Source organism: Leucoraja erinacea, chromosome 7 (assembly GCF_028641065.1).
Source record: "Leucoraja erinacea ecotype New England chromosome 7, Leri_hhj_1, whole genome shotgun sequence".
NCBI classification, from domain to species: domain Eukaryota; kingdom Metazoa; phylum Chordata; class Chondrichthyes; order Rajiformes; family Rajidae; genus Leucoraja; species Leucoraja erinaceus.
In genome coordinates, this window is record NC_073383.1 from 58481086 (window position 1) to 58504127 (window position 23042).

A 23042-nucleotide genomic window follows, 5' to 3' on the forward strand; every position below is an offset into this window, starting at 1 on the left:
TTGCCCACACCGATCAACAGGTACCATGTGCATTATTCCGGCCTTGCCCACATTTCGTCCATATCTCTCCAAACTTGTGCTATCCATGTACTTGCCTTGAGACGTTACAAGATACAGCACGGAAACAGGCCCTTCAGCATGACGACCAGCAATCCCCATACATAATCTTACTGAAGCCAATTAACCTACTTCCAAATGCTTGCTCTGATCCTTTCCTTCATTAGCTCATTTCTTTCTGGCCCACTACTCAACTGCACGAACCACATATACAAGTGCCTTGGCAGGCTGTCTCTACATGTACAAGTTTATTAGTATAAAGTTTTGCAACTGGGCTTCTGGCAGTGGGACTTGGGCTGTCAGCCCTAAAAGTCCGGACAACAGTGCTGGCAGAGGCTTTTGAACAATTTCCAATTGTGTCTGCTGATTAGACAGATTTATAAACAATTCAAATAGGCTTAATAATGAAAAACAAAAAAAAAATTACATTTACTTTAAAAAACCCATCTTGACATGGAAATTAATTTCATCCATAACGATATAAAATAGAAAAAAACACATTCAGAGTCGGTGTAAAGCCGAGGGACCAGGTGCTAAGTGCATTCAGCCCTACAGTTGAGTGTATCAAGACTCTGTCCATGGATTTAGTGGCGAAGCCAGCAATGGTGGAGGAGATCAGATGAACCAGTGTCTGATGTCTAAACCTTTTCTGACAACTGTTTTTCTATGCATAGGTGAATATGTTGGGAGACAAGCCTGGCATTGAGGGAGTAGAAAGGAATATGTGGTACTGCTCCCCAGAAATGAGTGTAATCCATCCAATCTCACTTTCTTCTATGTCATTCATATAACTCCATCTAAAATCTATACCCCTAATCTGGTATAGAAATTTTAAATGCCTCCTTATACACTTATGCCTCCTTATGCATATGTGCACCCACACTCACGTACAAATGCCATCATAAAATGTCACCTATGACGTATCCACTTTCTTTGATATCAGTCCAATTATTACCAAGGGAAATGTTACCTAACGGTGTTGCACTTTGAACTGGATTATTTATCATTTTTGGAGTTTATTCTGTTTCATTATGTAAGGATTCAACAACCACACACTAATTAAGTAATATAAGCATCTTAAAATTTGAAAGTTTAGGCGAGAGAAATATGACGACAGAATGAGCATAGTTGCAAAGATTTTGAGCTCTATGCATGAAGTCGTCAGCCTAAACTGATCTGTCACGTAAATGCACAATGCATCATGTTAAGGTTTTAATTTAATCACATGCTCATGGAACGGTGTGTGCTAGAACAAGTAATAAGTGTATACCTGTACGTTTATAAGTGTACGAGTGTCAGAGGTTATGGGGAAAAGGCAGGAGAATGGGGTTAGGAGGGAGGGATAGATCAACCATGATTGAATGGTGGCGTAGACTTGATGGGCCAAATGGCCTAATTCTGCTCCTATCACTTATGATCTCATGAACTTATGACCCCTCATTATCATAATGGCAAATCTATGGGTTGTTTATCTTGCAGAAGCTTCAAAAAGAAACTTGACATATGGCTCGTGACGGAACAAAATGCTTCTTCACCCCATAAAACACACTTTATGAATCCTGTGCAGTACGAGAGTTCGTTCTGACTAAGTATCCCATAAACAACATGCCCGTTCCCAGGCTTTGATGTTGTAAAATGTCAAACGTCACTCTGTGAAAGCAGCTTTGAACACCTGCTGAGCTTTCAAGGCAGCTGTGCCAAATAATATTATCTTAATGCAAATTTAAACATCCAAGTCATTTTTGGAACAACTCAAGCCAATTACCTCACAATGGCACAGTGGCAATAAACCAGGTATTTAGTGAAAGGGGAAATAAAGATATTGCCAAGGAAACTGGCATGATATTTTGGGTTTAGGGGCTTAGATTGGTCCTCAAATTAAATCAGATTTTTTTCAGTGTTTCTTTTACTTTCCTTTTACTATCACACCTTTAAATTTAATCATACTAACTACAGGTGCACAACCTTTTATCCAAAGATCCAAATAACGAAAAACGAAAACCTCCGAATAGCGGACATTTTTTCAGTCCTTGCAGAAAGGTCCTTGAAAACGTTCACCGAGGGCGGCCCGCAGAGTTGACAGCGGAACCTCCGGTCGGTCCTCGAAGAAAGGGGAACTAAATCCCCATTCATAAAAGAGGTGAGGGTATATTGCGCGGGAGGGTTAATAATTGACAATATGCTGCTGTCTGCCCGCTGAGTTAAAAAGTTCCCACGCAAGACTCACGATACACTGTGTATCGTGAGTCTACCGTGGGAACTTTTTAACTCAGCGGGCAGGGAGCAGCAGATTGTCGCTCCCTTCAGTTTCACCCCACCTACACCCCTCTGCTTCCCGGCCATGTGTGTGGCCCCTTCCCTCCCCTCTCCAGCTCCCCGCCCATTGCACCGGCATGGGGGCTTTGCACTGTCTTTACGTCGGCGATGCCAGCATACAATGCCAGTCACCGGAGACGTCAGGACCAACGGCCCACTGCAAGCACGGAGATCCCAGAGACCCACAGCCAGCAGCAGCCCAGCCCCGTTCCAACTCCAGAGGAAAACTGCAAACTAGCGGGAGACATCAGGACCACCAGAAGCCACTCCCCGATGGGCCGCTACGGCGACAAGTGGCAGTTCGCCCACAGCCCGAGCTGTGCCCCCTCATCGGGACACCGACCCCCAGGCCCACTGCAAGCACGGAGATCCCAGATCAGCAACTCCAGCCCAGCCCCGCTCCAACTCCAGAGGAACACGCTCCCCATAGGGGCAGAAGCTGATGGTGTGCAAGGTACGTCTTGTTCTTGGGGTGGCGCAGCTCGGGCTGTGGGTGAACTGCCACTTGTCGCCGTAGCGGCCCATCGGGGAGCGGATTCCTCTGGTTGGAGGGGGAGGGGGGTATTGTGCTGTTTGATCGCCCCCTGCTATCCCAGGGACAGGGAAACAGGACGTTCACCGAGGGCGGCCCGCAAAGGTGACAGCGGAACCTCCGGTCCTGTCCTGGAAGAAAGGGGAACTAAATCCCCTTCATACATGGTAAATGGTAGGGAATTGAAGAATACAGTTGAACAGAGGGATCTGGGTATAACCGTGCATAGTTCCTTGAAGGTGGAATCTCATGTAGATAGGGTGGTAAAGAAAGCTTTTGGTATGCTAGCCTTTATAAATCAGAGCATTGAGTATAGAAGTTGGGATGTAATGTTAAAATTGTACAAGGCATTGGTGAGACCAAATCTGGAGTGTGGTGTACAATTTTGGTCGCCCAATTATAGGAAGGATGTCAACAAAATAGAGAGAGTACAGAGGAGATTTACTAGAATGTTGCCTGGGTTTCAACAACTAAGTTACAGAGATAGGTTGAATAAGTTAGGTCTTTATTCTCTGGAGGGCAGAAGGTTAAGGGGGGACTTGATAGAGGTCTTTAAAATGATGAGAGGGATAGACAGAGTTGATGTGGACAAGCTTTTCCCTTTGAGAATAGGGAAGATTCAAACAAGAGGACATGACTTCAGAATTAAGGGACAGACGTTTAGGGATAATATGAGGGGGAACTTCTTTACTCAGAGAGTGGTAGCGGTGTGGAATGAGCTTCCAGTGGAAGTGGTGGAGGCAGGTTCATTGGTATCATTTAAAAATAAATTGGATAGGCATATGGATGAGAAAGGAATGGAGGGTTATGGTATGAGTGCAGGCTGGTGGGACTAAGGAAAAAAAAGTTGTTCGGCACGGACTTGTAGGGCCAAGATGGCCTGTTTCCGTGCTGTAATTGTTATGTTATATGTTATGTTATAAAAGAGAAGTGGAGGGTATATTGCCCGGGAGGGTATATCGCCTACCTGGAAGAAACCGGACATTTTTTCCAGGATGTCGTCTGCACACCAAAGCTCATGTTTGGCGCCAAACGCACGTCACCTCTGCTGCACACGGATATAAGAGTGTGAAAATGTCGCCTTAGGCCGCCTAAGGGCATGTAGCCCCGCTAGGGTGACATGAGTGTGAGAGGTGATTCAATGCTGCGGTCACATTTACAAATTCAGGAATTCATTCAACACACTGCATTTCATACAGACATTTATTCTGCAAGAAAAAAACTACATTGAAGACTCAAACTCGCGACCGAGGAACTGCCGGGATCAAAGCGTAAACTCGCGACCTTGCGGATATGAGCCGAGCACTCTACCACTGAGCCAGCCATTAAAATCTACGCTAAATAATTTCCATTCCGAAGGCCGCCAAATTCCGAATTACGAAAAGTGTCTGGTCCCAAGGCTGTCGGATAAAAGGCTGTGCACCTGTATCTTTAAAACGCACAAAGTTGCAACTCGGTGTGTCGAGGCCATACTAAAGATATCCATGGCATCATGGGATAATCTTTCTTAGAAATCCTCAAACAAGAATATAAGGGATAGGAGCACATTATTCAGCTGCTTTACTCAGCACACTATATAGGCGTGCATACAAGGGCACAAGGTGTTGGAGTAACTCAAGGGGTCAAACAGCATCCCCAGAGAACCGTTCGATGTTCTCCAGGGATAAAGGTCTTTATTCTTTGGAGCACAGAAGACTTGATAGAGATCTTTAAAATTAAGAGAGGAATAGACAGAGTTGATGTGGATACGCTTTTTCCATTGAGAGTAGGGAAGATTCAAACAAGAGGACATGATTTGAAAATTAATGGACAAAAGTTTAGGGGTAACATGAGGGGGAACTTCTTTACTCAGAGAGTGGTAGCTGTGTGGAATGAGCTTCCAATGGAAGTGGTGAAGGCAGGTTCGTTTTTATCATTTAAATATAAATTGGATAGGAATATGGACGGGAAAGGAATGGAGGGTTATGGTCTGAGTGCAGGTAGATGGGACTATGGAATGTTCGGCACGGACCAGAAGGTCCAAGATGGCCTGTTTCCATGCTGTAATATGGTTATATGGTTATATGGATGCTGGCTGATCAGCTGAATTACACCAGCATTTTGTGTCCTTTTGTGTACGAGCCAGCATCTGCAGTTCTTTGTTTCTTGGGGTGCATATGTGAGGTACTGTTTCTGAACTGACTCAATGGAACCCAAAACCAAGAATCAGAATTCTACACAGTCACAGAGTTTAATGCAGTGACCAAGAGTTAACCTCTCTAGCTCTTATTTTTCAATAGCAGAGCAAAGTATAATCTAATTCATATTAACTTGATCCAAGTGGGGTAAAGATCATTTGGTGAACTTTTTCTGCTTTTGCACAGTCTTATCACCGTCCGCTGACAGGAAATTCTATGAAAAATTAATCCTATCATAAAAATTAAAGCCATTTGTGCAATATTTGACCACGCTGGACAAGTAAATAGAAGCAAAAAGCCAGTACAGTAACAGAAAAGTCAGAATAAAAGACAAAGTGCTGGAGGAACTCAGCAGGCCGCTAGAATAGGTTTATATCCTTTGTACTCCCTTTTTGAAAAGCACATTTTGTAATCAGGCTATTCAAGTTTTTAAAGGAGATATGCCTGCCAATATCACTGGGTATATGTGGTCATAGTTTTTCTTACCCTACATAAATAAGATAAAGCACCATATAAGTTGTCAACTGTAACATGAAAATAATTCCCCACATACTCAGCACATTTGAAGTCCACTGCAGAGAGCTGGTGATAACAGACACTTTTTGCATTCCTATCACAAATTGTGTTTGAAATTTAGTTCCCCCTTTCACACTCCAAGGTGCCACAGTGACTAGAAGCAGCAGTGTCAGGTCTATAATTGGGAAAGTCATTATAACCTTCAGCCCTTTAGTTTTAAAAGAACACATTAGTTCTCGCCATAGCTTTGATATGTTACGATAAAACTTTATTCATGGTACACAAAAATTTGAGATTTAAAGTGCCAAATAAAGGGCGCGCGACTGTTGGGTGGCTGCTATGTGCACAGCATCAAAACCGGAATGAACAACAAACAAACAAGTGAACACAGGCTTATCCCCTGGGCAGAGGATTCTAAAACTAGAGTGCTCCCCACCTCTCCCACGCCAGGTCCCCCATTGTCCCCCCCCCCCCCCCCCCCCCCCCCCCCCCACGCTCCACCGTGGTTCCGGCCGCCCCTGAGGATCCACCTGGGCCCCATCACCACCGAAGCTCACGTTGCCGTCTACACTCATGTTCCAGCCGAGTCTCCCACCACCACCGCCTAGGCTCCCATCGCTGCCGCCACTGAGGCTCCTTCGATCCAGGCAGGCCTCACCACCTGGCTTCTCTGCATTCCCCTGGGAAGCCTGTGAGGCGAGTCAGGCCTACGGGGCGTGTTCTGGTTGTTGGATGTCGCTCCTGCATTCCAGGGTATTTAGGGAGGTGGCTCAAGAAATCATGGATGCATTGGTGATCATTTTCCAATGTTCTATAGATTCAAGATCAGTTCCTGTGGATTGGTGTGCAGCTAATGTTATTCCACTTTTTATGAAAGGAGGAGAGAGAAAACGGGGAATTATAGACCAGTTAGCCTGACCGGTGGTGGGGAAAATGCTGGACTCAATTATAAAAGATGAAATAGCGACACATTTGGATAGCAGTAACAGGATCGGTCCGAGTCAGCACGGATTTACGAAGGGAAAATCATGCTTGACTAATCTTCTGGAATTTTATGTGGATGTAATTAGGAGAATGGACAAGGGAGAGCCAGTGGATGTAGTGTACCTGGACTTTCAGAAAGCCTTTGATAAGGTCCCACATAAGAGATCAGTGGGCAAAATTAGAGCATATGTTATTGGGAGTAGGGTACTGACATAGATAGAAAATTGGTTGGCAGACAGGAAACAAAGCGTAGGGATTAACGGGGCCCTCTCAGAATGGCAGGAATTGACTAGTGGGGTACCGCAAGGCTAGGTGCTCGGACGCAGATATTTGCAATATACATTAATGATTTAGATGAAGGGATTAAAAGTAACATTAGCAAATTTGCAGATGTCACAAAACTGGGTGGCAGTGTGAACTGTGAGAAGGATGCTATGAGGATGCAGGGTGACATAGGGGCAGGTTGGGTGAGTGGGCAGATGCATGGCAGATGCAGTTTAATGTGGATAAATGTGAGGTTATCCACTTTGGTGGAAGAACAGGAAGGCAGATTATTATCCGAATGGTGTCAAGTATGGAAAAGGGGAAGGAAACGAGATCTGGGTGTCCTTATACAGCAGTGAAGAAAGGCATGTTGGCCTTCATAACAAGAGCAGTTGAGTATAGGAGCAAAGAGGTCCTTCTGCAGTTGTACAGGGCCCTGGTGAAACCACACCTAGAGTATTGTGTGCAGTTTCAGTCTCTAGATTTGAGAAAGGACATTCTTGCTATTGAGGGAGTGTAGCGTAGGTTCATAAGGTTAATTCCCAAGATTGTTTGACTGTCATATGGTGAAATAATGGAGCGATTGGGCTTGTATACACTGGAATTAGAAGAATGCAAGGGGATCTTATTGAAATATAAGACTATTAAGGGATTGTACACGCTATAGGCAGGAAACATGTTCCCGACGTTGGGGGGAGTGCAACACCAGGGGCCACAGTTTAAGGGGCAGGCCATTTAGAACGGAGATGAGGAAAAACCTTTTCACCCAGAGAGTTGTGAACCTGTGGATTTCTCTGCCTCAGAAGGCAGTAGATAAAGATAGCGATTTCAAGGGGCGAAGGCAGGAACGGGGTACTGATCGTGGATGATCAGCCATGATCACAGTGAATGGCGGAGCTGTCTCAAAGGGCCGAATGACCCTCTTCTGCACCTATTGTCTATTGTTGTCGACGCCACAGTTGTTCGGTGGGTGGATCGCGCAGGACGAGGCGGACCGCCCCGGTTAGTGACAGGGGAAGAGAATAATCCACGCGGTGCCGAACGGCAGGAGAAGAGATCGATCTGCGCACACGTGGTTTTTTGGATTTTTTTAAACCTTGCTAACTTTTACGACATTCAACCGATCGGAACAAAACTTGGTGAAATCGCAGCATTGGAGAACGGTGAGTGTACTGGCGAAAATCGTAGTGCTATCGCGAACCGTTTTTGCACAAATGGAAAGACCGCACAAATGGATGGATGGACAGACAGACACAGACGTTGTATGACAATTGCTCTCTGAACAGAGGATTCGTTTTTTTTCCAGCCTACTCAAGGCCTAGCAATTGTCTAGATGCCTGATAGCCAGACTTACTTGTCCAACATTCAATACTGGACGAGTTGCAATGTTATCCAGTAAAATGACCGATAAAATCACCATTTATAAAACACCAGTCTTGTTTCCAAATACAAGGTCCAGTATGGCTCCTCTTTGAGTTGGCCTATCCACTCACACATTTAAGAAATTATCTTGGATTCACCAAACATCTAAGCCTTTTGCACTAAGGAAGCCCCAGTTAATATTGGGTAGGTTAAATTCACCCATTATGGCAACACTGTTGTGTTTACATCATTCCATAATGTGTCTACATATCTGTTCCTCTACCTTCCAATGGCTATTGGTAGGCCTGTATATAATCCCAATGGAGTAATTGAACCATTCTTATTTTGGAGTTATAGTCATATCATGTATTAATTATACAAGTATTGTCTTTCAGCTGACTGGTTGGTATGCAACAAAAGCTTTGCACTGTACCTCAGTAAACGTGACAATAAACTAAGCTAAACTATTGACCAAGTGGATTAGCCCTCCAGTATGTCCTTTATGAGTGCTGCTGGGACATTCTCCCTGATTGGCAATTGGTAAGATATTAAATCAGAGCGGTCTCTTCTAAATGGAGTTTAGTGGAATGAGTGACAATGCCTCTAAAACACCTTAAATTCTGAGAGGGACAGATAGTCTGTGTCCTCTGGCTGGAGAATCCAAAGTAGTTTCAATGAAAGTGATGGTTGATTTAGGTCTCAGATGAGAGGATATTGAGAATCTGCTACCTCCCAGGCCACAAGCTGTTTAGTCATTGAGCATAATTGAGGTGAGATTAAAAAAATGTTCTCACCTCAGTCTTAAATGACCTCCCCTTTATTCTAAGAAAGATAAGTGAAGTTCAGGGTGAGAATTTCTAGGATAAATGTCAAAGCAATTGAAGGCACAACTGTAATAAAAAATCAAAAGCACACAAACACCAAGAACTGGAGGAATATGGATACTTCAGAATAATGCATGATGGAGGTGTGGCAACGGAACGGATGTCATGTGGGGAATAGAACGTTAAAATTAGTTCTATTGTGGGGCATAACCTTATCTTTAATCCAATCTATAAAACTGCCAGTGGAAAACCCACCAATAATTCTAAGGATTAATATTTTAGCAATTTCAGAATACCAGAAAAGATCCAGATCTACTTAATAGAACTCTGATTAAATCGCTGGAACACATTTATAAACAATCATTTTTGTACCATTTATCTAACTGTCATTGGACAATCTGAACAAGCAGTATCTACTACAGAAACCTGGTATCAATTCCAGCCATTGTTGCCCCAGACATTGCAGAGCACAGAATTCATCACAACGTTGAGAACATTGATTGCGTTATAAACTAACCTTCCATCAAATGTAATAATATGTGGATCAGTGAAGGAATAGCAGTGACCTGTCGGGATATCTTTCACAGTTACCTATGTGAAGAAAAACAGAAAAGAGAAAATTGGAGGAATAATATAATCTGAAGAAACTAATACCATTTACTACATACCTGGCCCCATAGCAGAAGTGTCCACTTCGCGGGGCTGGAAAATAGAAGTATCCAAAGCTAATTCTGCTACCACCATCATCTATCGCAACAAGTGATGGCTCCCACTGATTGTCCTTGCGGCCTTTTCAGGACGGACGATGACAGCGATGTCAACATTTGAAACATGGAAGATGGACACGAAGAAGACTACATACCTAAAATTACCAATGATCCATGCAAATTGTATGCTAACTACATAACAGTACAACAACAAAGGGATATGCAAATACATTCAATCTAGGCAAGTTTTTTTTTTGCCAATATCACAATGTCAAATTCCTTGGTTAGGTGCAGATAATATCAAAACATAGAAACAAAGAACTGCAGATGCTGATTTATGAAAAAAAAAGGCACAGAATGCTGGTGTAACTCAGGAGGTCAGGCAGCATCTCTGGAGAATATGGATAGATGATGTTTTGGGTGACATGAAACGTCACCTATCCATGTTCTCCAGATATACTGCCTGACCCGCTGAGTTACTCCAGCACTTTGAGTTTTTTTTTTAGAATTAAAAGATATCTTGTTTTTGAAATGTATGCAGTGATTTAAGTGCAAAGATACTGCCTTTGTTTCACAGAGATAAATTATTCATTGCTGCTACATCAGGCGATGTTCAGATTTTGTTCCTCTGTTGCTTCTTCTACATACCATGATGCTTCATGATGTGAATCTTTGTGGTCAAAATTACTAAAGGTGAGAGTTCAAAACGTGGCTGTTTAAAACGTAACATGGAAAAGCAGCAGCTTGTTACATTCAACAAAATATATTTCACTTTGTTTCACTTTAAATATTTAGAACGTGTTTTAAACAGAAGCAACGTGCACTAAAATCAACTGCTGTCTTTTTAGAATTAATAATAATAATATTTTATTGTCATAATAATAACAATAAAATATATTATTATTATTAATTCTAAAAAGACAGCAGTTGATTTTAGTGCACGTTGCTGCTTTTCCAATTAGTTTAAACTGCACCAACTAACGTGACAAGCATTAATTTCAATGGCAGATTAGTCAAATGAACAGTCTGCTTCAGTAGCCAATTTTTGTTTGAAAGATGATATATAATTAAGTAAACGTCATTTTGTTGAGATCAGAAACTCGTTTTGTAAATCTTTGATCATAGTTGTTGGGCATCACATGATATTTAGTCATTAAAAATGACAAAAGCTGGAATCTTGAGCAAAGTAAAAATAGGTTAGAGGAACTTAACGGGTCAGCCTTAAGTAACAAAGTGCAATTGAGCATTTCTGAAAAGAAAACCTAGAATAGATTTTGCGCAGATCAAACTCCATTTTCATATAGTCATCATATTGAACTCACATCATTACTAAAAAGAGAAAAAGACAAATGAAAGATACCTTGGTCACCAACGTGCCTCTGGATCAAAGGAGGTGTACGGCTCGTAATTTCCCTTTGCAATTTTAGCAGATTGCCTAGGCAGGAAAACTACTGTGGATTTTTACCCATTCCCAGACTGACCTTTCTGTCCTGGCCCTCTTCCCACGTACAGTAAGGCCACGTACAAACTGGAGGAATAGCAACTACGCTTGAATACTATTTTAGGTTAACTCCGAAACAGCCCCCTTCCCCATCTCCTTATTTCCACGAGACCCTCCAATGTTTTTTTTGCACACCCAAACTCCCCACCCCTGAACCCTGGCTGATCTTGCACCCAGTTCTCCCCCCTCCCCAACTGCATCGCTTCCAATGGCTATATAATTTGCAACTTTTCTATCCCCAAGCTTAACAATTCTCAACGTTATTCTTTTCCTGTCATTTCATGACTGACCTGTATCTAACATTTTTTTTCAAATCGGCCGAGGACTGCAGAGCAAGGAAGCAGGACTGAAAGACACCCAAATCGATACATTCTTTGAACCTGTTTTACCATATTCTTTGAGAGACTAGGAGGGACAGGTATTTCTCAAAACTACACTCTGCCCACAGTTTGGTTGCGGCACTGGCTACTGTTGCTTTACTCTTAGCCACTGCTTCCTGAAATTACCAGATTAATAATTCAGAGACTAACATCCAGAGACCCGAGTTCAAATCCCAATGGTTAGATGTGGAGTTTTAGTTCAGTGGATAATCTGAAATGTTAAAAGTAAACTAGCTTCTAGTAATGATAACCACAACATTGTTGGATTGTCAGAAAATTCCATCTGGTTAACGAACATCCTATTCAGGGTAAATCTAGATCTACTATCCTTACCTCCTCTGCTTACTAGGAAAATGGACAAGGAAGAGCAAGTGGATGTAGTGTACCTGGACTTTCAGAAAGCACTTGATAAGGTCCCACATAGGAAATTAATGGGCAAAATTAGGACACATGGTATTGGGGGTAGAGTGCCGACATGAATAAAGAAGTGGTTGGCAGACAGTTAACAAAGAGTAGGGATTAACGGGTCCCTTTCAGAATGCCAGGCAGTGACTAGTGGGGTACCGCAAGGCTCGGTGCTGGGACCGTAACTATTTACAATATACATCAATGATTTGGATGAAAGGATTCAAAGTAACATTAGCAAATTTGCAGATGACACAAAGCTGGGTGGTAGTGTGAACTGTGAGGAGGATGCTTTGAGAATGCAGGGTAACTTGGACAGGTTGGGGGAGTGGGCAGGTGCATGGCAGCTGAAGTTTAAAATGGATAAATGTGAGGTTATCCACTTTGGTAGCAAAAACAGGAAGGCAGATTAATATCTAAATGGCGTCAAGTTGGGAAAAGGGGAAGTACAACGGGATCTAGGGGTCCTTGTTCATCAGTCTATGAAAGTAAGCATGCAAGTACAGCAGGCAGTGAAGAAAGCAAATGGCATGTTGGCCGTTATAACAAGAGGAATCGAATATAAGAGCAAAGAGGTCCTTCTGCAGTTGTACAGAGCCCTAGTGAGACCACTCCTGGAGTATTGTGTGCAGATTTGGTCCCCTAATTTGAGGAAGGACATTCTTGCTATTGAGGTAGTGCAGCATAGGTTTACAAGGTTAATTCCCAGGATGGCGGGACTGTCATATGCTGAGAGAATGGAGCAGCTGGGCTTGCACACTCTGGAGTTTAGAAGGATGAGAGGGAATCTCATTGAAACATATAAGATTGTTAAGGGCTTGGACACGCCAGAGGCAGGAAATATGTTCCTGATGTTGGGGGAGTCCAGAACCAGGTGCCACAGTTTAAGAATAAGAGATAAGCCATTTAGAATGGAAATGAGGAAACACCTTTTCACACAGAGAGTTGTGAGTCTGTGGAATTCTCTGCCTCAGTGGGCGTTGGAGGCAGGTTCTCTGGATGCTTTCAAGAGAGAGCTAGATCAGGCTCTTAAAAATAGCGGCGTCAAGGGATATGGGGAGAAGGCAGGAACGGGGTACTGATTGGGGATGATCAGCCATGATCACATTGAATGGCGGTGCTGGCTCGAAGGGCCAAATGGCCTACTCCTGCACCTATTGTCTATTGTCTATTTATGCGACAATCCAGAATTACTCTGAAATACCATTTAAAATGCGACAGCCAACCACTCGACTTAATAAATGCTCGCCTTGCCATGGTTGCCCATATCCCAACATGAGTAACAAAAATAGAGAAAGGAAATTTGAAGACAAGATAAAACTGGAACCATGTCAAGGTTAAGCAGTTAAAACAATTAAGTGACTAGAACCATGCGCCAGTAATGTGAAACATCTTAAAATGAAATATAAAGGCAGATGTTCAAGCATAATTTTGGGTAGAAGTAATTCATTAAATGCTGGCATTCCAGTGATGAATTAAAAAAATGAGAACCAGGAAATAACAAAAGAGCATAGTTAAAGTGTATTTGGACGTAGGTGGAGTGAATTAGATATTAGACTAGGCAGTTCAGATGGAGAAAAACAGCCTTGTCTTTGTGTGTAACTATTTTTGATTCAAGCTCATGGGAAAACCAGAGGGGCCACGTTATTTAAACAAATTGTTTGAATATCCAGTGACAAAGTTTCTCAGTTGTTCAGTTGCTATGAATGAAAATGCAGATAAACATAATTGTTTCTTTGGTGATACATGATTAAGAATTTTATAGGGTTGACATTCAATGATAATCAACATGATTTTTGTGATTAAAATGAAAACAATCTACTGAAGCTATGAAAATGATTTATTAGGTACTCACCTTCATGATATTTGGGATATAACCATGCCACAAGAAATTGTTTGATTTAATAGGCTCAATCCTGATATTGCTGACTCGATTTCCATCTCGGGCAAAGTCTGTCACAGCTATAACAGACAAAGTACTTCTAGCACAGCTCCCAGCCACACAAGGCATCAGCACTAAATCCACCTGGCATGATGACAGTGCTACATTTAGAGGTGCGGAACTCTGACTGTCTGAAAGTACAACGGCAAATGAAATCGTAAAAATACATTAAAGGTATCCTCTGTGTTCACAGATACCGAGAATTAACACTTAACATGATATGGAGAAAACTAATTCTGAAATGTCATCAATTATTCAGAATTCCAGCAACAAATGTGAAATTCCAATTCAGTGCAGGACCAGAAATATCAGATCTAAATTAGTTTTTCTTTGCATATATGCATATGCAAATAACATGAATAACAGTAAATGTTAATGTTTATCCCTGATAAGGGAGAGATTATGGGAGCAGAAAATGTCAGTGCAATCTCATAACGTTACTTCTCATTTATATAACTTGAATGGAGGGGAGGAAGTACATGTCTGTACTTTATAATTTTTTTAAACCATTGAAGATAATCTTATTTATGGATTAATGGAAAAGTGCTGAACAAAAGCAGCTTGATCTTATACAAATGTTTACTAAATCATAAGAGGAATAGATTGTGTAGACGCACAAAACCTCTTGCCCAGATTAGGGATAAAGAACCAGATTTAAGGTGAGTCCTGGAATGTGTATCCGAGGGTGATGGTGGAAGCAGACACAATTGTTGCATGAATCAGACTTTTAGATAAGCATGGAGATATGCAGGGAATGGCGGGATATGGATTATATGCAGGCAGATATGAGTAGGATTTGGCATAATTGTTTGACACAGACATTGTGGGCCAAAGGGCCTGGGTCTGTGCTGTACTATGCCATGTTCTATGATGGGCTGGGCAATGTCCTCCACTTTATGCAGCACTCTAATCCAAAGTGTTCAAATTTCCGATGCAGGCCATGCCAGCACACATCACAATTCCATTAGACCTATTTCTTTCCCCCCCATGTTCCTGTATCCCTACAATTTAGCCTCTCTCGCATATGCTCATCGACTTTTATTTTTGTCTTTATTGACATTGATCTACGCCAAGAATAATTTACAGTAACCATTCAAGACACCAGCAAATTTTTTGAAACTGGAGCGCTTGGAGGAAGCCCACTTTTCCAGAGATTCTATGATTCTAACGAAGAATGAGATGCCATGGATAAATAAGGAGATTCCATTAACTTATCACCACAAAAAAAAATTATGCTTATAGTGTAGGAAGTAAAATGGGGAGACAAGGAGCCACAGATGCTGGTTTATAAAAAAAAACACACCAAGTGCTTGAATTACTCAGTGTTGGGCAGCATCAACGGAGACCATGGATAGGTCATGTTTCAGGTCAGGACACTTCTTCAGAATGAATGTGGAAGAACCATGCATCACCAATCCAAGCAAAGATGAAAGTTGGGCCAGATACTGTATACATGCAGCAATTCCCCTATTGTGTTGACTACTATGAAGCATTGTGATAGATTGCTACAAATAGATTCAGGGTAATCAGAGTCAAAAATGGAGATAGTTATAAAGCAAAAAAGTTCATAATAAAGCACTTTTTTTTTCTTTATCTAGTTGCAATTGGAATTCTCTGAAGTTCTTCTGACGTTGAAGGAAAAAACAGCATAGATCTGATGGTTTAAACAAACTTTTAGAGACATGGAATCATAGTCTTACAGCGTGTAAACATGCTCTTCGGTCCAATTCGCCCACAACATGTCCCATCTGTACGAGACCCACCTGCCTGCATTTGGCCCAGATCCCTCTAAACCAGTCGTATCCACGTACCTGTCTAAATGTTTCTTAAACATTGCGATACTGTCTGCCTCAACTACCTCCTCTGGCATCTTGTTCCATACACCCACTTTGTGTGAAAGAGTTACCTCTCATGTTCCTATTAAATCTTTCTCCCCTCATCTTATTCAGATGCAAACCACTTTGGTGGCATTCTATTCTCACCGTCATCATTGGGATAGAGGTACAAAGTCCGATTACCATTACCTCCTGTTTCAAGAACAGCTTCCTCCCATCAAACATTAGCTTCTTGACCCACACTGAGCAATTCTCGCCACAAATCTACCTCAACCACACTGAACCACTAAGGACATTCTACTATTATGGCTGTTCGACAAAACTTTGGTTTGTGCACCCTCATGGTCTAGTTTACATCGAATACATCGTAATGTATTGTGTATTTATTGTTGCTGCTGCTGCATCTAATATGCCTGTACTGTGGCAGCTGGTAAGAATTATATTTTTCCAGTCCATATCTAGAGCAAATGACAAATTGATGCTCTTGACTCTTGGACCTGATGGGCCGAGTGGCCTCATTCTGTAATATTTATGCATAAGGTAGACAATGTACAATTTCTGGCTGGGATAAAATTTGAACCAAGTTGAAATGTCTTCCTTTTAAATACATTTTTGCTACTTAGGCCGGACTGCTTGCGTTTGGTTTTTAAAACACTGAATTTGATTCACATTAATTCAATAATATTCAAACTTTTATCTTCTTATGATACAAGTTACCACATGGAAACATACTATTGTATTGCCAAAAAAAACACCTTGCCTCAGACAATCCAATCCAAATATCCGTTCCCAAATTGCTTAGTGATTTCCAACAAAGTCTTCCCGTTTACATAACACTTTGACTTCTTACTTTTGACTAGTATAAATATATTTCTTCAAGAAGATTTTTTTTCAAGAGAAACCTCAGGTCTCCGTTACTGATTTTCCTAGATTGTTTCACACCTGAACTATAGTAGAGGGGAGAAAGTTATGTCTAAAGTTATTTTATCAGTTTAAAAGAATGTGGAATGAATGGGCTGATTCAGTCAAGCATCAGCTGGGATATGTAAATGTACTACTTACTGTCTTGCTCAAATAATTTTACATGGTTATGAAAACAAAAATGTTGGAAATACTCAGCAGGTCAAACATCGCCTGTGGAGAGGGGAAAAATAATTAACGTTTCAGATCGGTGATCTTTTCTCAGAACTCAAATATAAAGGTCATCAACCTGAACATTAAGTCTGCTTCTCAAACCAAAGCCTGATCTGCAAAGTATTTCCAACAATTGTTTTTATCATTTCGGGTTTCCAAATCTGCAAGGTTTATTTTTTTTTTTCGGTTGTGGTTGTAACATAAAATGGTTGGAAAGTCATGGTAATTAAGTGGATTTTGCCATTTATTTCAGACCAATTTATATAAAATGTGTTATAGGCACGAGCATGTTGTAATTTGCAGTCTAAAGCTGACAGCATTAGGGTTCTTTTCCCATCATCAGGGAGGTATAAAATACATGCTGCTCAATATCACTATTTTCATATAGCCTTGGTAATATTATTCCTAAAGTAAGGCCCATTTTTTCGGTTTAAATAGGTTTTCACATCTAAATCAATAAATTCAATGTAAATTTCTTCACAAGATCTTCAGAGTATGCAAGGATACCAAGGGCATTTTAAATGGTGACAGAGATTTGACAGCATTTGATACAATACTTAGAATGCATATTTTATGGATTATGAACATTTTCTCAATATATTCTGATGGTATCTATTTCATATTCAGGTAACTTTTCAGTTGAAATAAAATAAGTGATCCATTTTGCTAAGGTCTCATCAAAGTGAATGAATAATTAATGTACAACATGCAAGAAAGCATTTCTTAATGAAATGAAGCAAAATAATGCTGCTTTTATTAGTGGCTTAATCACTATTTACATCAGTTTGTTGCTTTTATTCACAACCAGAATGCTTACCTGAATCATTGATAGTTAGCTGCAAGGTTAATTTACAATTATTTAGATGCTGAGTGTCTTCCAGGCAAGAGATCGGGACAGTACTTTGGATAGACAGAGAATGCTCCTTTCCATCTTCTGCAATGTGCAAAGATTCTGGCTCGAACTATGTCAAAGAAAAGAAATAGCAAACTTTAACAACTTAAAACAAAATATGATGACACTGAAGTACAAAGGTTGCCCATTAAATGACTTCCAAGGTAATTATCTATCAACTAATTACTTCCAGGGCTATGATAAAACAGTTGTTAACAGTTTTAATCAGACAACATTATTTATAAAGAACATCTATATTAAAAACAGTAATTATAATGTGCACATTTTGAAACACCATACAGTATTTCCTTGCAGTTCTCAAAAGAAATATGGAGAGGTTCACTTCCGTTTACAGCCATGCATATCAGTGGCCGATTACTGAAATATTGAACAAATATCTAGTAGATTCCCTTTTGTCTGTTTAAACTCCATTATTTTCCAATCTGCAGGGGTCTATTATGCTTGGGTGCATCGCAGAATAAATTATTGCATAAAGCATGCTGTGACTTTTCTCGCACTACATTCAGTTCGACCACTGTCAATGCTTACTAATGGACAGATGAACAATACTTCAATTCTAGCCTTTGCCATTGGTGGCCTTGACTTCAGCTGCTGAAGTTCTGAGTTCTGCAATTTCTTCCAATGCTTCTGCTTTTTCCTCCTTGAGAAACTTCTTCAAAACTAGTCTTTTATGATTCAACCTAGTTTTCTTTGCCTCGTGTGCTGTAATAATGCTTATGTGAAGTTCCTTGGAACCTTTAGTTATTTTATGACAGTATTTTAGTGCTACAGTGATCCTTATTATTGACCTTGGCACTCTAGCAAAAAGCACAGATATAAAAAAAAATAGAAACACTTTATCTAAATGGTTTCCCATCAATAATTGAGTGAGTTGAATCACATCATTGGTTGAGGACTTAAAAATCACAGGAGACTTCCTCTAAATGTGTTTCAACTTAAAATTTGATGTACATCATCGTAAACTAGACGCAATAAAATATATGATTTTCAAGTTAACTGAAGTAAACATTTTTTTATTCACCTTAATACCAGCAAAAAATGGCTCACTATTCTTGGGCAGGCTGCGTATACCTGGAGAGTCCTGCAAGAAGGTTGATACACTGCAGTAAACCTGTAAATAAAAGTATAAGTTATAGGAAACATTGATTTTAGTTTGCTTGCCGTGTAAACGTTTTGAAGTGATGCTATTTGAGATGATATCATAGACCCATTTCCTACTCTGCAGAAGGCCACTCAGCCCATCTTGCCCGTGCTCATACCCCATGTTAAACTGAAAGCACCGATCCACACTGGGATTGCCTCTTCCACCCCTGCAACGGACTGTTCCAGCCGCTACGGTCAGGCAAACGCCTCCGTTGCCATGCAGTGAGAACGGAGAGGTTGAGAAGGAGTTTCTTCCCAGAGGTAATTCGGACTGTAAACGCCTTTCTCACCAGGGACTAACTCTACAGAACGTTTTTCCTTCTATTATTTATTATGTAAAAGAATATGTGTGTTATGATTGTGTTTATAATTTGTTTGGTTGTTTTGTTGTTTGTCTTTTGCACAAAAGTCCGCGAGCATTGCCACTTTCATTTCACTGCACATCTCGTATGTGTATGTGACAAATAAACTTGACTTGACTTGACTTGAGAAGGCACAATTATCCCCAACTCAAACTGTTATCCAAAAATGTATTGTTCCCATTCTCTGCAAAAAGTTAGGGCTGTACTAACACAACACAAACACAACTAAAACACAACTAAATTTTGGATATGGTTTCAAGTAATTTGGAAATTCTTACCGTGTCCCCCAGCTTCAAAGAAGTGCCATCCATATCCACAAATGAGAACATCTGTCGGGTTGTGTCCCTCTTTACTTCTTGCTTCATGTGAAGTGGGGAAATCCGGGACCACACCACCACATATCCCATGCTGCCATTTATGGCAAGGCTCACATAAGTGCACTTTAGATGGATGCTGGTGCCAACTAACTCAGGGGTAATCAGTGGTTTGTTAGGCAGATCGGGAAGCCTGGCTGAAGAAAAAAAAGACATAAGCACTCTTACTTCCACAAGATATATGATGTATAAACTATGTATAAAGCTCAAACAAATGTAATCATTGCAAAGTTAAATGTGAATGTTTTATCATTGATAGGTTTGAAATATAAGGCGTAAGCATCTAAAGACAATTATCACAGAAATGATCACATATCCCACCTTAACTTTGATATTCTTCCTTCTTCTGCAGCAAGGAAAGCCACTAACCCCAAAACGTACATGGGATAATAATGTGTATTTGGTCATCATAGAGTCATATAGTCATACTGCATGGAAACAGGCCCATTGTCCCAACTAGTCCATGCCAACCAAGATGCCTCGTCTAATCTACTCCCATTTGACATGTTTGGCCCATATCCTAAACCTTTCTTATTCATGTACCTGTCCAAATGTCTCTTAAATGTTGTTATAGTACCTGCCTCAACTCTTTGCTCTGGCAACTCCTTCCATATACCCACCACCCTCAGCGTGAAAAGGTTGCTCCTCAGTTTCCTATTAAGTCTTGCCCCTCTTACCTTAAACCTATGTCCTCTGGTTCTTGAGTCCGTTAACATGGATAAAATACTCTTTGCATTCATCCTATTCCTCTCATAATTTTATACATCCCTGTAAGATCACTCCTCAGCCTGCTGCGCTCAAAAGAACAAAGCCCTACCTTTCCCAAACCTCCCTATAGCTCAGGGTGGGATGCCTAAAAGCAAACTTACTGAGAGGCCGCTCTGCCGAAACGCCAACTCACCAAAAGGCTGCATCGCCTACAAGCCAACTCACCGAATGGACGCTCTGCCAAACAGTCATATAATGGACATGGTGTCGCCGGGGGGGGGGGGAGGGGGGGACTTGTCAGCGATTGGTCCAGACCCCTGTGTCCCTCACATCACTGGCCAGTGGAGACAGGAGGGTGGGGGTCATTTTCCCACACAAGCCATAGGTGACTGGGCACTCTGAACCCGAGCATCAAGTTGTAAACAGCCGAAGGAGTGCACCCCTCGTGACAGCCCCCACTATCCCACAGCCACCCTCCGCCTCGTCTCCCCCAAGTGGCCGCACTGTAATGGGCTGTGTGTCGGCAGCGCCGGATGGCTGAATGGTCTCAGCCGATGAAATTAGACAACTGTCACACCAAAGATGGCCACAAAATGCTGGAGTGACTCAGTGGGACAGGTAGCATCTCTGCAGAGAAGGAATGGGTGGCATTTCGGATTGAGACTCTTCAGACGAAGTCATCAGGTCAACACGAAATGCCACCCATTCCTTTTCTCCAGAGATGCTGCCTGTTCCGCTGAGTTACCCCAGCTTTTTGTGTCCATCTTCAGTTAAAATAGATTACAGATTATCTGGTGTTTGAGCTTGGGAGCTTGTGCGCATTATACAGGCAACCAGACAATATTACTGTATTTAAACAATAAATAAAAGGTGCTTATTGTTGTATTGTTGTCAAGGGGGACGAGGTGGGGGTGGGGGTAGTGGGAGGAGATAAAATTGTTCGTTGCCATGCTCACTTTCATTGGCCCACAAGGGAATTTGTGTGTATGTGTGTGTCCCCATGTTTTAAAAGCAAATTTCTATGGCTGCCAATGCCTCGAGCCGTCGGGGGGGGGGAGACGAGACAGAGGGCGGCCGTGGCCGTGGGAGAGTGGGGGCTGTCCCGAGGAATGCGCTCCTTCAGCCGCTTACAACTTGGTGCTCGGGTTCAGAGTGCCCAAGCAACCGTTCGGTAATTTTGCTTTTAGATGTCCCACCCTTTCGTTTTGTAGACTTTTAGGCGTCCGGCTCTTTTGGTTAGTTTGCTTTAATGCATCCCACCCTTTCGGTTAGTTGGCGTTTCGGCTTTGTTTCCATTCGATTATTTGCCTCCCACTTCTTTGCTTCAGCCTCGTCCTTCGACGCCACGTCCGGGCACCAAAAAATATTACTTCCAATTTTACACAAGAATACTGCACCTAGTCTTTTGTGTGTTTTATATGCAGCACTTTACTATATTTATTGCTCATGCTTTAAAGACAAATACCATGTACTGTTTTGACATGTTTACAATAGCCGGAAATAAATACATAGCAGCTTTTAATTTTTTTGTAGCACGAAGGAGCTATAAAATTATTGGACTGAGACCGTTTGCTCTACACAGTGTATCACAGTCTAAGGCAGTTCATCTTTGCTGTCATAGCCTGATGAGGATGGTGCAGTCAACCAATTCATACGATGTGGGCTGAGCAAGAATGAGAAGGGATAAATTAACTAAGGATTACCTGGGATATTACTCTTGACTTTGACAGGAGTCCTTTTTAAGTTACATGACAGAAGCATAAATCTGATTAGAGAATTTCTGGGTAAGATGGGCATGATTTTGGAGGCACACCAACACATCTACTTCCTTAGAAGGCTTAGGAAGTTTGGCATGTCCCCAACAACCCTCACCAACCTCTGCAGATGCGCCATAGAGAGCATCTTATGGGGATACATTAAAGCCTGGTTTGGGAATAGTTCCATCCAAGGCTACAAAAAGTTATAGAGAGTTGTGGACGTAGCCCAGACCATGTCGCAAACCAACCTCCTTTGCATTGACTCCATCTACACTTCACACTACCTCAGCAAGGCTACCAGCATATTCAAGGACCAGTCTCACCTTGGTAATTCTCTCATCTCCTCTCTCCACTAGGAAACAAGTAAAAAAGTTTGAAAATACATACTTCCAAATTCAGGGACAGTTTCTTCCCAGCTGCAATCAGGCACCTGAATGGCCCTCTCATCATCTAGAGTCCGCTCCTGATCTCATCTCTATCTCATTGGAAATCTTTGAACTATTTTTTATCAGACTTTATCGTACACAAAAATGTTGTACCCTTTATCCTTTATCTGTGCACAGTGGATGTCTTGATTGTAATCATGTATAGTATTTTATTTGACTGGATAGCACACAAATAAAAGCTTTTCACTGTACCTTGGTACGCTTGACAATAATAAACTAAACCAAACCAAACCAAACTATCATCGAAGATATATAATGTTTTGAGTCAGGACTCTTCTACAGACTGGGGAACTGTTGTCTATTCATTCCCTCCACAGATGCTGTCTGACCTGCCGTTATTCCAGCACTCTGCGTTTTGCTCAAGAAAAGACCGCTCTTCTGCTTAAAGGGAGAGGAATTATTG

The 23042-nt window shown here is 41.5% G+C and overlaps 1 protein-coding gene across 2 annotated transcripts in view; it reads right to left on the reverse strand.

Annotated features, from left to right (window-relative positions):
* Positions 1-23042, reverse strand: part of si:ch211-246m6.5 (von Willebrand factor D and EGF domain-containing protein) — a 214414-nt gene that overhangs the window by 147730 nt on the left and 43642 nt on the right. For both annotated transcript variants that reach the window (XM_055638663.1, XM_055638664.1), the window contains 5 exons: positions 19633-19865; positions 18871-18960; positions 17754-17898; positions 13881-14098; positions 9550-9623 (listed from right to left, as the gene is read on the reverse strand). In XM_055638663.1, coding sequence (XP_055494638.1) covers positions 9550-9623; positions 13881-14098; positions 17754-17898; positions 18871-18960; positions 19633-19865 — 760 coding nt within the window. The remainder of the gene's footprint in view (positions 1-9549; positions 9624-13880; positions 14099-17753; positions 17899-18870; positions 18961-19632; positions 19866-23042) is intronic.